General features: G+C 64.4%; 1 protein-coding gene across 1 annotated transcript; it reads left to right on the top strand.

Moving 5' to 3' along the window:
* The first annotated feature begins 243 nt into the window (after positions 1 to 243).
* On the top strand, positions 244 to 12,737 carry GPR179 (G protein-coupled receptor 179). The gene is made up of 11 exons (XM_058857617.1): positions 244 to 1,085; positions 1,802 to 1,910; positions 2,688 to 2,790; positions 3,150 to 3,346; positions 3,420 to 3,488; positions 3,823 to 3,932; positions 4,950 to 5,188; positions 6,182 to 6,320; positions 6,529 to 6,634; positions 7,096 to 7,242; positions 7,522 to 12,737. Exons 1-11 carry the CDS (start codon positions 244 to 246, stop codon positions 12,730 to 12,732), a joined length of 7,272 nt encoding a protein of 2,423 aa, XP_058713600.1. The 3' UTR covers positions 12,733 to 12,737.
* The last annotated feature ends 1,377 nt before the right edge of the window (positions 12,738 to 14,114 follow it).

Here is a 14,114-nt window from a genome sequence, read left to right as displayed (position 1 = left end):
CCCACGGGGCTCAGAGCGGGGGGCTCCGGGCAGCGCTGCGGCCCCAGCGGGAGCGCGGGGGCGGGCGGGGGGGGCTCCGGGCAGCGCCAGCCGCTGAACACGGTTTGGAGCCGGTGACGTCTGCTCCGGCATCGCCGAGGGAGAAGAAGGAGCGGCAGAGCGCGGGGCCGGCTCCGGGCAGCTCGGGGGTCCCTGCCCGCCATGCCGGGGGGGCCGCCGGGGGCCGGGGGGCTCCGCTGAGCCATGGGGCCGTGCCGGTGGCCGCTGCTCTGCTGCTTCCACGCGGTGCTGGCGCAGATCGCCGCGCTCACGGCGGGGCAGCGCCCGCAGGAGAGACCCCCGCGGCCGGCGGGATGGGCCCCGGCCCCCTCATCCTCCTGGGCGCCCACCCTGGAGCCGGGAGCGGCGGGGGGCAGCGAGGGCTCGGCGGCAGCGCTGGCGTTCCTGCGCACGGGCGATGCCGAGCGCCTGGCCCGGGCCAACTGCAGCGGGGCGGTGGCGACCGGAGCCCCGGGGGCCGGGCCACCCCCGGCGCTGCGGGCAGCCCTGCGAGCCGCCCCCGAGGCGCTGGCCCACGCCGCCAACTTCCTCAACATGCTCTTCCAGACCAACGACATCCGCGAGGCCAGCGTGGCCGAGGACGTGGAGTGGTACCAGGCGCTGGTCCGCAGCCTGGCCGAGGGGCACCCGTGGGTGCGCAGGGCGGTGCTGGCCCTCGACGCCCACCCGCTGGCCCCCAAGCCCCGGCTGATGCTGCAGGCCACCAAGGGGGACGGGCAGATCCTGCTGCAGGACGTCTCCAACGCCGCTCCCAGCCTGGGCAACCTCAGCTGGGACAACGAGTGGTTCAACGCGCTCAAGTCGCAGCGGGCGCCGGCGCTGCGCAAGCGGGTGCTCAGCAATGACCTGCGCAGCCTGGAGACCCCCAAGTGGCAGCGGGGGGACAGCTACGTGGGGGACCCGGGCCACGTGCGCTGGTCCCCGCCGTTCCTGGAGTGCCGCGAGGGCCGGTTCCTGCCCGCCTGGGCGGTCACGCTCTCCTCCGCCTTCTACGGGCTCAAGCCGGACCTCAGCCCCGAGTTCAAGTAAGCGGAGCGCGGAGGGGTTTTGGGGGGGCTGTGTGTGGGTGCTGGGGGTGAAGCTGGAGGTGTCACCCAGCCCGGGGTGTCCCCAGCGCCCTGCCCGTGTCCCCCTGCGTGTGCCAGCTCCAGGCACGGGGGTGATCCCTGTCCCCTCTCGGTGTCCCCTGTGCTGCCCACGTTGCGCTGCCACCCCCCTGACAGTGCCGCGCTGGGGGTGGGTGAGCCGGGCGGGGACCCCTCCTGGGAGCTGGGGGTGTCCCCGGGATTGGGGGGGGGTCCCCACTGCGCGAGGAGCCAAGGAGGGAGGCGCTGGGGAGGGCAGGAGTCCCAGAGCGGGGACACGGCCCCATTTCCAAGGGGAAATCCGTGTCCCCTTTGGAGACCCCAGGGGACAGCGCTGGTCCCGCGGGGCACGTGGGGGGCTCCCCGGAGGCCCCCATTTCCCGATGGGTTGCATGAAAATCCCTCTCGAGGGAATTCACACCCAGGAGCTGCTGCCTCTGCCCCTGCCCCGGCTCCAGCCAGCCCAGACACGGCTCCGAGGGACAGCTGTCCCCTGTCCTCTGGGGACATCCCTGACCGCTGTCATTGTCCCCCCCCGTGCCCCAGCTCCACCGCGGCTGGCCCAGAGACAGCGCTGGGGCTCGGGTGGGGGGCACGGGTGGGGGGACAGGGATGCCCCACGCCACCCCCTGCGCTGACCCCGTCCCTGGTCACAGGGGGGTCGTGCGGGTGGACGTGGAGCTGCGGGATGTGGCCATCGACCAGTGCTCCAGCGGGCCGGGCTGGTTCTCGGACACGCATCGCTGTGACCTCAACAGCAGCCAGGTACCGGCCCCGGGCACCCCGCACCCCGCCAGGACCGGGGTACCCCGCACCCAACCACCCCCCGGGCTGCCCGGGCCCCGCGTCCCTCCCTCCGGCCTGAGCTTTATCCTCTCTCCCGATCCATCTGCTTCGCTCAGCTGCTCTCGCACCGCGGCGAGAGGTTTATTGTGCAAATCTTCCCTCCCCACCGCCGTGTGACCCGGCTGCTCCCTGCCCGGCCACCGCGGGGACGGCGGGGACAGGGGGACAGCATCACCCCAGCCCGGGGGGCGACACAGCGGAGCCCGAGGGGGGCTTGGCACCCCCAGGCAGGGCGAACCCCGCAGCCCCCCAACCTCGGGGGTCCCATCCGGAGCTGTCCCCAGGAGGGAAAGGCGTCGCCAGCTCCTGTTTCCTGCCCAGCGATGCCTTGCAGAGGGTCGGGCTGTGCTCCGGGCATCCCTCCAGGGAACAACAATGCCCGGGAGCGCTCGGGGCTGGATGCGGCCGCGGGGGATTAGGGAGCGGGGCCCGGCCCGGGGCTGCCGTCACGGCCCGGCAGGATTAGGGCGCTCGGCTGCATTAGGTGTCCATTTAGGTTTTAGGGAGGGATTTGGGGCCAAGCTTTGGCTTTTAATTCTGAAATGTTTAACCACTGATTCCTCACGGCTGCGGGGGGGGATGGTGTGGGGTCAGGTGTCCCTGAGCTGGGGGCTGCTGGAGCCCCTGGGGCGGGGGGATTTGGGGACGGGGGGGGTGGCAGGGGGTGGGGGACGTGTCTCAGGTTGTCTCCTTCAGTGTGTCCCCCAGGAGAGCCGCGGCTTCGTCCTCGGGAGGTACCTGTGCAGGTGCAAGCCGGGTTTTTATGGGGCCGGCGGAGTGGCCAGCGGTGCCTGGGCAGGTGGGTCCCCATTGTTCCCATTGTCCCCACACGGACACAGCAGTGGGGGCCAGGGCTGGGGGGCTTTGGGGACACAGGGCACGTGTCCTGCTGTGGAGGGTGGCCTGAGATGTGCTGATCCCACCTGGAATGTGCTGATCCCACCCAGATGTGCTGATCCCACTCGGGATGTTCTGATCCCACCCTGATGAGCAGATCCCACCTGGAATGTGCTGATCCCACACAGATATTCTGATCCCACCCAGATTTGCTGTTCCCACCCAGATGTTCTGATCCCACCCTGATGTTCTGATCCCACCCAGATGTTCTGACCCCACCCGGGATGTTCTGACCCCACCCACCCACCGCTCTGTCCCCAGGTGTGGCGGGGACAGACGGGGGGTCCCGCCTGGGGTGCCAGCCGTGCCGCCCGGGCTGTGCCACCTGTGAGGACGACACTCCCTGCCTGATCCAGGAGGACCAGGTGCTGCGGGCAGCGGTGCTGTCGTGCCAGGCCTGCTGCATGCTGGCCATCTTCCTCAGCATGCTCGTGTCCTACCACTTCCGACGGAGCAAGGCAAGGTGTCCCCGTGTCCCCCCAAACCCTGGCATCCCCCCGAGGCTGCGCCCTCACGCTTCTCTCCCTGCAGAGGATCCGCACGTCTGGAATCATCCTGCTGGAGACCATCCTCTTCGGGTCCCTCCTCCTCTACTTCCCCGTGAGTGTCGCAGCTGTCCCCAGGGCTGGGAAGGGTTTCCAGGATGGAGCTGCCCCAAGCAGGGCACGGGCACGGCTCCACCTAATTGTTAATTTTGCTGGCGCGGTCCCTGGGGGCTGCCCGTATAAACCTTCTCAGAAAACCAAATCCCTTTTCTCCCGCTGGCTGCGGGAATTAATCCCTGCCCAAATCCCCTCTCCCCTCCCGCAGGAGCTGCAGCGGGTGCTGCAGGGTCACGGGGGAGGGTGGCACGGGGCTGGCCTGGAAAGCCGCTGCTTCCCGAGGCTGTGGCAGCCGGGATCCAGCCCGAGATCCCTCTCTCCCGCCGCTCCAGGTGTTCATCATGTACTTCAAGCCGAGCATCTTCCGCTGCATCATCCTGCGCTGGGTGAGGATGCTCGGCTTCGCCATCGTCTACGGCACCATCACCCTCAAGCTCTACAGGTAGCTGGGGGCTTGGGACCCCCACTGAGGGAGGGGTTTGGGTGCTAAGGACCCCCAAAGTGGGGAGGGCAGGGGGGACGGGACACCCAGAGCCCACACTGGGCAGGGGGCTCGGTGGGATGGGGCAGGGGGCTCAGTGGGATGGGCTGGGGGCTCGGTGAGATGGGCAGGGGGTTCAGTGGGACAGGCGGGGGTCTCAGTGTGGAGGTCTCACTGGGATGGGCTGGGGGCTCACTGGGATGGGCAGGGGGCTCAGTGGGATGGGGTAGGGGGTCACTGGGACAGCTTGGGGGTCTCACTGGGATATCCAGGGGTCTCAGTGGGACAGGCGAGGGTCTCAGTGGGACGGGCAGGGATCTCACTGGGATGGGCAGGCGGCTCAGTGTGGGGGTCTCAGTGCGGGGGTCTCACTGTGACAAGCAGGGGTCTCAGTGTGGGGGTCTCAGTGTGGGGGTCTCAGTGTGGGGGTCTCAGTGTGGGGGTCTCACTGTGACAGGCGGGGGTCTCACTGTGACAGGTGGGGGTCTCAGTGCAGGGGTCTCACTGTGACAGGCGGGGTCTCAGTGTGGGGGTCTCAGTGTGGGGGTCTCACTGTGACAGGCGGGGGTCTCAGTGTGGGGGTCTCAGTGTGGGGGTCTCAGTGTGGGGGTCTCACTGTGACATGCGGGGGTCTCAGTGTGGGGGTCTCAGTGCGGGGGTCTCAGTGCTGGGGTCTCACTGGGACGGGCAGGGATCTCACTGGGATGGGCAGGGGTCTCAGTGTGGGGGTCTCACTGTGACAGGCGGGGGTCTCAGTGCGGGGGTCTCAGTGTGGGGGTCTCAGTGTGGGGGTCTCAGTGTGGGGGTCTCAGTGCAGGGGTCTCACTGTGACAGGCAGGGGTCTCAGTGCGGGGGTCTCAGTGAGGGGGTCTCAATGTGGGGGTCTCACTGTGACAGGCGGGGGTCTCAGTGCGGGGGTCTCAGTGTGGGGGTCTCACTGTGACAGGCGGGGGTCTCACCCTCCACACCCCTTGGCAGGGTGCTGAAGGTGTTCCTGTCCCGCACGGCCCAGCGCGCTCCCTACGTGTCGAGCGGGCGGGTGCTGCGGATGCTGGCGCCCATCCTGCTCCTGGTGCTGTGGTTCCTGGCCGCCTGGACCATCGGCATGCTGGAGAACGCCCGCAAGAACATCCCGCTGGTCATCCGTGCCCAGACCACCCGCGGCCTCCACTTCTCCATCTGCGGCCACGACTGCTGGGATTACATGATGGTCATCGGTGAGACCGGCCCCCAGTGTGTCCTGGGGGTCCCCACGGCCCCCGGACCCCACCCCTAAATGTGGGGCTTTTGCTCCCTTGTCCATTTAATCCGCAAGGAAGCTGCAAGGACCAGCCCTGAGACCCCATTCCATCATTTTCACTCCCTTGTCCATTTAATCTTCCTGAAAGCTGCAAGGACCTGGAGGTCCCCATGGTCCCAGGACCCCATCCCATAAATGTGGGGCTTTCATTCCCTTGTCCATTTAATCCACCAGGAAGCTGCAAGGACCTGGGGGTCCCCACAGCCCCAGGTTCCCATCCCATCATTTTCATTCCCTTGTCCATTTAATCCACCTGGAAGTTTCTAGGACCTGGGGGTCCCCACAGCCCCAGGACCCCATTCCATCATTTTCATTCCCTTGTCCATTTAATCTTCCTGAAAGCTGCAAGAACCTGGGGGTCCCCACAGCCCCAGATTCCCATCCCATCATTTTCATTCCCTTGTCCATTTAATCCACCAGGAAGCTGCAAGGACCTGGGGGTCCCCACAACCCCAGGACCCCATTCCATCATTTTCATTCCCTTGTCCATTTAATCTTCCTGAAAGCTGCAAGGACCTGGGGGTCCCCACAGCCCCAGGACCCCATTCCATCATTTTCATTCCCTTGTCCATTTAATCCACCTGGAAGTTTCAAGGACCTGGGGGTCCCCACAGCCCAAGGACCGCATTCCATAAATGAGGAGTTTTTATTCCCTTTCAGTCCCTCCAATCCTCCTGGAGGTTTCAAGGAGGGTTTGGGGTGTCCCAGCTGCCTCTCCCCCCTGAGCATCCCCTGGCTCAGGCGCTGAATCCCAAATTTTGGGAAGGCCGTGCTGGGGGATGCTCCAGACCCGGCTGTGACCCGGCACATTCCGACACCCCCCGGGTGCTGGGCAGCAGCTGAGCCCCCCAAAAAGCTGCGAGGGGGGCTGGGTGTGGCTGCTGAGGCTCTGTCCCGCTCTGCCCCACAGCCGAGATGCTGCTGCTGCTGTGGGGCAGCTTCCTGTGCTACGCCACGCGCGCCGTGCCCTCCGCCTTCCACGAGCCCCGCTACCTGGGCATCGCCCTTCACAACGAGCTCATGGTCTCAGCCGCCTTCCACGCCGTCAGGTAGGGCCAGGAATCCAAGTTCCCGCCCCACGGGATGCTCAGGAACCATCCCGAGCCTGGAAGGGTTTGGGATCTCCAAAGGAAAGTGCTCGGGATCCCCGCGGTGGGGAGGGTGTGGGTGGCCGGGTGGGGAGGGGGCTGGCAGTGCCCCCCTGGTCCCTTCCAGGTTCCTGATTGTCCCTTCCAGGTTCCTGATTGTCCCTTCCAGGTTCCTGATTGTCCCCTCGCTGCACCCGGACTGGACTCTGCTGCTCTTCTTCGCTCACACCCACGGCACCATCACCATGACCCTGGCCCTGCTCTTCATTCCCAAGGTATTCCAGGGAAGGAGCGGAGCTGGGGAAGGGGCTGGAGCACCAGAGGAGGCTCAGGGGGAGCTCAGCCAGGAGAAGAAGCAGCTCTGGAACATTCTGGCTCTGCACAAGTCCCTGACAGGAGGGGACAGCCATGGGAGGGTCAGGCTCTGCTCCCAGGGAATGGGGACAGGAGAGGGAACGGCCTCAGGCTGGGCCAGGGGAGGTTTGGGTCGGATATTGGGGAAATTTCTCATGGAAAGCTCTGGAACAAGTGGAGTCCCCAGCCCTGGAAGTGCTGGAGAACGTGTGGATGCGGCTCTTGGGGAGGTGGGGCAGCGCTGGGGGGAAGACCTGAGCGCGCTGACCCCGGAGAGCTTTTCCAGCCTCAACAACTCCTCCATTCCATCACTAACACTCATCCCAGAGTCTCGGGGAGCTGTGACAGGACCCGCGGGTGACTCCCCCGCGTGTCCCTGCAGTTCCTGCACACGGGCTCGCCACTGCGGGAGGAGATCACGGCCGAGGTGTACGAGGACGAGCTGGACATGCGGCGCTCGGGCTCCTGCATGAACAGCAGCATCGCGTCCGCCTGGAGCGAGCACAGTCTCGACCCCGATGACATTCGGGTGGGTGGCACACTCAGGACCTTCTTTTGACGCTAGCTGTGCAGAGTAAGAGGTGCCTTTCGCAATCTTTTCCTGACGCAAAGCAGAGGGAGGGGACGAGGGGCTGCAGGGTGACCCCAGGCGGGTGGGCAAACCCCGCTGCGTCCTCAGGGCAGCGAGGGGAGGGTTTTGGGGACACGGGGACAAGCCGGGGCTCGGCGGGGCTGTCCCGGCCGCATCCCCCGCTGTAGGCGCTCTCCTCTCTCCCTTTTCTCTGCCGCGTCCCCGCCCGCGGCGCAGGAGGAGCTGAAGAAGCTTTACCGGCAGCTGGAGGTGCACAAGACGTGGCGGATGGCGACCAACAACCCGCACCTGGCCAAGAAACGCAGCTCCCGCCGCAGCCTGGTCCGCTCCATCCTGCGCCGGAGCGGGACCGAGCTGGCCGAGAGCACCGGGGACCGCCCGGGGACCCTGTCCCGCCGCAGCAGCACCGGGGACCGCCCGGGGACCCTGTCCCGCCGCAGCAGCACCGGTGACCGCCCGGGGACCCTGTGCCGCCGCAGCTCCTCGGCCAAGCGGCTCGTGGATGCCGGCGGGACCGGCCTGAGGATGCGGGACGAAAGCTCCCGGCGCCGCTCCTCAGCCCTGCGCAAATCCCGCAGCTCCGAGGGGCCCCCGCAGCCGCCCCCCCGAGGGTCGCGCACCCCCAGCCCGCCCCAGGAGCCTCCGACGGCGGCGGTGCCGGACTCGGAGCAATCGGACAGCGACTCTCTGGACGCCGCCCCGCTCCTGTGCAAATCGGCCAGCGCCCAAAACCTGGCGGGGCACCGGCAGCCACCCCCGGGCCGCGCTCCGCCCTTGCAGAAGTCGCACAGCGTTGTCGCCGGGGCTCGGGAAGTGGCGCTGCTGGCCGCCCGCAGGGCCGCCCGGCAGCAGTGGCCCGGCAGCCGCCACCTCTCGGAACCGGCCCCGGGGGTCCCCGGTGGCACCGCGACCCCGCTGAGCCCCGGCGAGAGGGGCCCGCAGGAGGACGCGGCCCCGCTGGGCGATGCCAGGGGACACAAACGTGTCACCTACGCGCCCATCAAAAGTGTCAGCGTTGACGGCGCCCACCCGCCCAGGAGGGTGAGGGTGACGGTGAAGAAAACGCCCCCTCCGCCCCCCGTCCGCTACCAGAGCCTGCAGCGCTCGGGGACGCTCGGGGACGGTCCGGAGCCACCCCCGGGGCCCCCGGTACAGGCGGGAGGGGCGCAGGGGACAGCAGGGGACGATCCGGAGCGAGGGGCGCAGGGGACAGCTGGGGACGATCCGGAGCGAGGGGCGCAGGGGACAGCTGGGGACGATCCGGAGCGCCCGGCACCCCCCGGGGCAGGGAAGGGCAGGCTGCTGGCCCCGACCGCCACCTCGGCACACATCTGTCCCTGGGAGCTGGTCCAGGACGAGATCCTGAGCAGGAAACAAAAAGCGGCCGAGGCAGCAGAGTCCGGGACCCCCGGTGACACAGAGGCCACCACCCCCGGCCCCAAACCGCCCCCCCAGAAGAGTTTCCGGAGCCTGGGACTCGCCATCAAAGCCCTCAACCGCTCCAGGGGGAAGAGCATCCTGAAAGGGAAAAGCGAGGGGAGCCTCAGGAAGAGGGGGAGCAGCAGGAGGGAGAAGTCCGGCCTGGCAGAGGCCTCGGCCGTGTCCCTCGGGGGGGTCAGCCCGGAGCCCGCTGCCAAAAGCCCCGAGAGGAGCGGGCAGAGCCTCGAGGTCCCCGCCCTCCAGCACAACAACAACGCCGCCACCCCCGGGGAAGGCGCGGACTGGGGGGACAGCGGGACAGGAGGACAATGGGACAGCCTGGCCCCGGGGACAGACCGTGGGGACAAAGCGGCGGAGGAGCCCAGAGCTGCCCGAGGGGACGCGGGTCCTGCTGGGGGTCTGGAGCCACCCAGCGCTGGCCAGCGAGGAGCTGGATGTCCCCCGGGGGTGACACGGGCACTGCCCCAGGAAGGGGACGAGGCTCCCGCAGCGGATCTGGGGCAGGACGGTCCTGGGCTCACAGGGGAGGAAGGGACACTTGAACAGCTCCAGGGGACCAGCGGATCTGTCCAGCCCCGGGAGCACCCTGAGGAGGAGCACCCGCCTGCGGAGCCCACCCCGAGCGGAGCCCGGCTCTCCCCCGGGACCGTGCGGGGCGCGGCGGGGACCGAGCCGCGGGCTGAGGTTTGTCCGCCCGGAGCGCTCGGAATCCCGGCAGGAAGGGGAGCCCTGCTGCGCCAGGAGGCGATCGCTCCCCGGGAGGACGGGGGGATCCCAGAGAGCCCGGACAAGGCGCTGGAAAAGGGGAGCAGCCAGCCCGAGCCTGGAAGGAGCTGGAGCGGGGCAGGGAGCGCGCAGGGAGAGCTCAGTCCCGGTGGAACGCGGGGAGATTCCAGCTCCAAAGCAGGAATCTGCCCTGGGAAGGGCAGTGAGGGGGATTCTCAGCGATCTCCGAGCATGGAAAAACCACCCGAAGTGCCGAAAGTCGCCCCGGAGCAAGCGGAGGGCAGCAGGGCTGAGGTGTGCCCGTGGGAAAGCCGGGAGCAGGGAAGGAGTGTCCGAGCAGAAATCTGCCCCTGGGACACAGAGGGGGCTCCGCCGGAGCAGGAGGGGCAGGGATCCCCCAAAAAAGGTATGGGACAGCCTGGGATGGAGCTCGCAGGAAAACCTCCAGCTCCAGCCAAACCCTCATCCCAGCGGGCTGGAACCACCGAGAGCAAAAAGGCGAACGTCTGTCCCTGGGAGGTGGAGGATGAGCCGAGCCCAAAAACAGAGATCTGCCCATGGGAAGAGGCATCAGCTCCGTCAGGGAAAGAGAGATTGAGGCAGGACACGAGCGGCACTTCCAAGGGGGAAGATAAGGTGGGATCCAGAGCACCAGAAAAAAGAAAGCAGCCCCCAGCCAAACCCCTGCCTAAATCTCCTTCAGGGAAATCCCAGAGCTCGGAGAGGGCAGAGATCTGTCCCTGGGAGGTTGAATCCAGTGACAAAGCTGAGATCTGTCCCTGGGAGACTCAGGATTCTAGATCCAGTGATAAAGCCGAGATCTGTCCCTGGGAAGTGGCTGAACCTCAGCTGGAGAAGGGAACAGCCCCGGGAAAGGAGAAACTCCCAGGAAAACAAACCTCCAAAGCTCTGGAGAAGGGGAGCAGAGACCGAGTGTCCGTCTGTCCCTGGGAGAGCCCGGACACGGAGCAGCCTCCGGCCAAACCCCGCACTGGGAGCTCAGCAGTGCCCAAAACACCTTCAGAGAAATCCCAGAGCTCGGAGAGGGCAGAGATCTGTCCCTGGGAGGTTGAATCCAGTGATAAAGCTGAGATCTGTCCCTGGGAGTCTCAGGACTCTAAATCCAGTGACAAAGCCGAGATCTGTCCCTGGGAAGCGGCTGAACCTCAGATGGAGAAAGGAACAGCTCCAAGAAAGGAGAAAATCCCAGGAAAAGAAGCCTCCAAAGCTCTGGAGAAGGGGAGCAGAGAGAGGGAATCGATCTGTCCTTGGGAGAGCCTGGACACGGAGCAGCCTCCGGCCAAATCCAGCAGCAGAGGCTCAGCAGTGCCCAAGGCAGCTCCAGAGACATCTCAGAGCTCAGAGAAGGCAGAGATCTGTCCCTGGGAGACTCAGGAATCTAAATCCAGTGACAAAGCCGAGATCTGTCCCTGGGAGGTGGCAGAGCCTCCCTCCCAGCAGCCAAAGCAGGTCCCTGCTGGGGGCTCCAAGGGGGACAAGCGCATCACGCGCCAGGCAGCGCTGGCCAGCCCGGAGAGATCCCTGGACAGCAGAGAGCGAGTGTCCGTCTGTCCCTGGGAGAGCCTGGACACGGAGCAGCCTCCGGCCAAACCCCACACTGAGAGCTCAGCAGTGCCCAAAGCACCTTCAGGGAAATCCCAGAGCTCGGAGAAGACAGAGATCTGTCCCTGGGAGACTCAGGACTCTAAATCCAGTGACAAAGCCGAGATCTGTCCCTGGGAAGCGGCTGAACCTCAGCTGGAGAAGGGAACAGCCTCGGGAAAGGAGAAACTCCCAGGAAAAGAAACCACAAATGCTCTGGAGAAGGGGAGCAGGGAGAGGGAATCGATCTGTCCTTGGGAGAGCCTGGACACAGAGCAGCCTCCAGCCAAACCTCACATCGGGAGCTCAGCAGTGCCCAAGGCAGCTCCAGAGAAATCCCAGAGCTCAGAGAAGGCAGAGATCTGTCCCTGGGAGTCTCAGGAATCTAAATCCAGTGACAAAGCCGAGATCTGTCCCTGGGAAGCGGCTGAACCTCAGCTGGAGAAGGGAACAGCTCCAGGAAAGGAGAAACTCCCAGGAAAACAAGCCACAAATGCTCTGGAGAAGGGGAGCAGAGAGAGGGAATCGATCTGTCCTTGGGAGTCTCAGGACTCTAAATCCAGTGATAAAGCTGAGATCTGTCCCTGGGAAGCGGCTGAACCTCAGATGGAGAAAGGAACAGCTCCAGGAAAGGAGAAACTCCCAGGAAAAGAAGCCTCCAAAGCTCTGGAGAAGGGGAGCAGAGACCGAGTGTCCATCTGTCCCTGGGAGAGCCTGGACACGGAGCAGCCTCCGGCCAAACCCCGCACTGGGAGCTCAGCAGTGCCCAAAGCACCTTCAGGGAAATCCCAGAGCTCGGAGAAGGCAGAGATCTGTCCCTGGGAGGTTGAATCCAGTGACAAAGCCGAGATCTGTCCCTGGGAAGTGGCTGAACCTCAGATAGAGAAAGAAACAGCTCCAGGAAAGGAGAAACTCCCACCAAAAGAAGCCTCCAAAGCTCTGGAGAAGGGGAGCAGAGAGAGGGAATCGATCTGTCCATGGGAGACTCAGGAATCCAAATCCTGTGACAAAGCTGAGATCTGTCCCTGGGAAGCGGCTGAACCTCAGCTGGAGAAGGGAACAGCCCCGGGAAAGGAGAAAATCCCACCAAGAGAAGCCTCCAAAGCTCTGGAGAAGGGGAGCAGAGACCGAGTGTCCGTCTGTCCCTGGGAGAGCTCGGACACGGAGCAGCTCACCCTGAAAACTGCAGTGGGGAAGGAGCCATCCAAGAAATCCGACAGCACGGAGAGCAGGAAATCTGAAATTTGTCCCTGGGAAGCAGCAGAGCCCATGGGGTCAGAGGAGGAAATCTCCCAGCCACAGGGAGCCCACAGAGCTTCCCCAGCAGGGATGGGACAGGCAGGAGCCAGAGCCGTGTCTCCAACACTTCTGGAAAATTCCAGGGGCAGATCCGGCGGGGAAGCCGAGCACAGGCCCCTGTGCCGGCTCCTGCCCGGCGTGCAGCACCCAGGGGTGGGCAGCAGCTCCAGCCCCGGCACTGGCCTGGCTGAGGTTTGTCCTTGGGAAGCTGGAGAGGCTCCAGCGCCTGCCAGGCCCGGCTCGGACACGGGGAAAAGCTCCGAGGTGTGTCCATGGGAGGAGGAGAGCACGGAGCCGTCCCAGAGCTGCCCCGGGCAGGGCAGAGCTGGGGGGAGACCCCGGGATGGGGGTGGGGTGTGAGCAGATCCCAGCAGCAGTGGGTCCATCCTTCCATGGTTCCATCCATAGTTCCATGAATCCATCCATGGATCTATCCATCCATGGATCTATCCATCCATGGATTCCATTCATTCATCCATCCATCCATCATCCATCCATCGATCCATCCATCCATCCATCCATGGATCCATCCATCCATCCATCCATGGATTCCATTCATCTATGGTTCCATCCATCCATGGATCCATCCTTCCATCCATCATCCATCCATGTTCCATGGAGCCATCCATCCATCCACCCATCCACGGATCCATCCATAGTTCCATGAATCCATCCATGGAGCCATCCATCCATGGTTCCATCCTTCCATGGCTCCATCCATCCATCCATAGTTCCATGAATCCTTCCATCCATGGATCCATCCATCCATCCATGGTTCCATCCATCATCCATCCACCCTTCCCTCCATCCATGGCTCCATGGTTCCATCCATCCATCACCCATCATCCATCATCCATCCCTTCATCCATGGATCCATCCATCATCCATCCATCATCCATCCATCATCCATCCATCATCCATCATCCATCCATCATCCATCCATCATCCATCCATCATCCATCCATCATCCATCCATCATCCATCCATCATCCATCCATCATTCATCATCCATCCATCATCCATCCATCATCCATCCATCATTCATCATCCATCCATCATCCATCCATCATCCATCCATCATCCATCATCCATCCATCATCCATCCATCATCCATCATCCATCCATCATCCATCATCCATCCATCATCCATCCATCATCCATCCATCATCCATCATCCATCCATCATCCATCCATCATCCATCCATCATCCATCCATCATCCATCCATCCATCCCTTCATCCATGGATCCATCCATCATCCATCCATCCATCATCCATCCATCATCCATCCATCCATGGATCCATCCATCATCCACCCTTCCCTCCATCCATGGCTCCATGGCTCCATCCATCCATCATCCATCCATGGATCCCATCCATCCACCCCCAGGTCCTGTCAGGCCGGAGCTGGAGGCTGCTCCCCCTGCCCAGCCCCGCTGTTGGGTTGGGGGTCCTGGTTGTGTAATTTTGTGTAAATACAGGAAATAAATGGAATTATCTATGGAGTGTGCTCGGAGAGGCTCACAGTGAGCCGGGATATCCCCAGGGAATATGGAGAGGGACCGGCACAGGTTGGAGAGGGGCTGACTGGAAGGAAAGGCCAATGTCCCAAAAAAGCCACATTCCACCCCAAAATCCCCTTTCCTCTGGGGCTGGGGAGCCCCACAGAACCCCAGGGTTGGAGGGAAAGGACCTTAAAACCCATCCAGGGCCACCTCCCACCGTCCCAGGCTGCTCCAACCT

The sequence above is a fragment of the Poecile atricapillus genome, chromosome 27 (assembly GCF_030490865.1).
Source record: "Poecile atricapillus isolate bPoeAtr1 chromosome 27, bPoeAtr1.hap1, whole genome shotgun sequence".
NCBI classification, from domain to species: domain Eukaryota; kingdom Metazoa; phylum Chordata; class Aves; order Passeriformes; family Paridae; genus Poecile; species Poecile atricapillus.
Note: the sequence above shows the minus strand (reverse complement) of the source record. Positions and strands in the feature narration are given on the sequence as shown.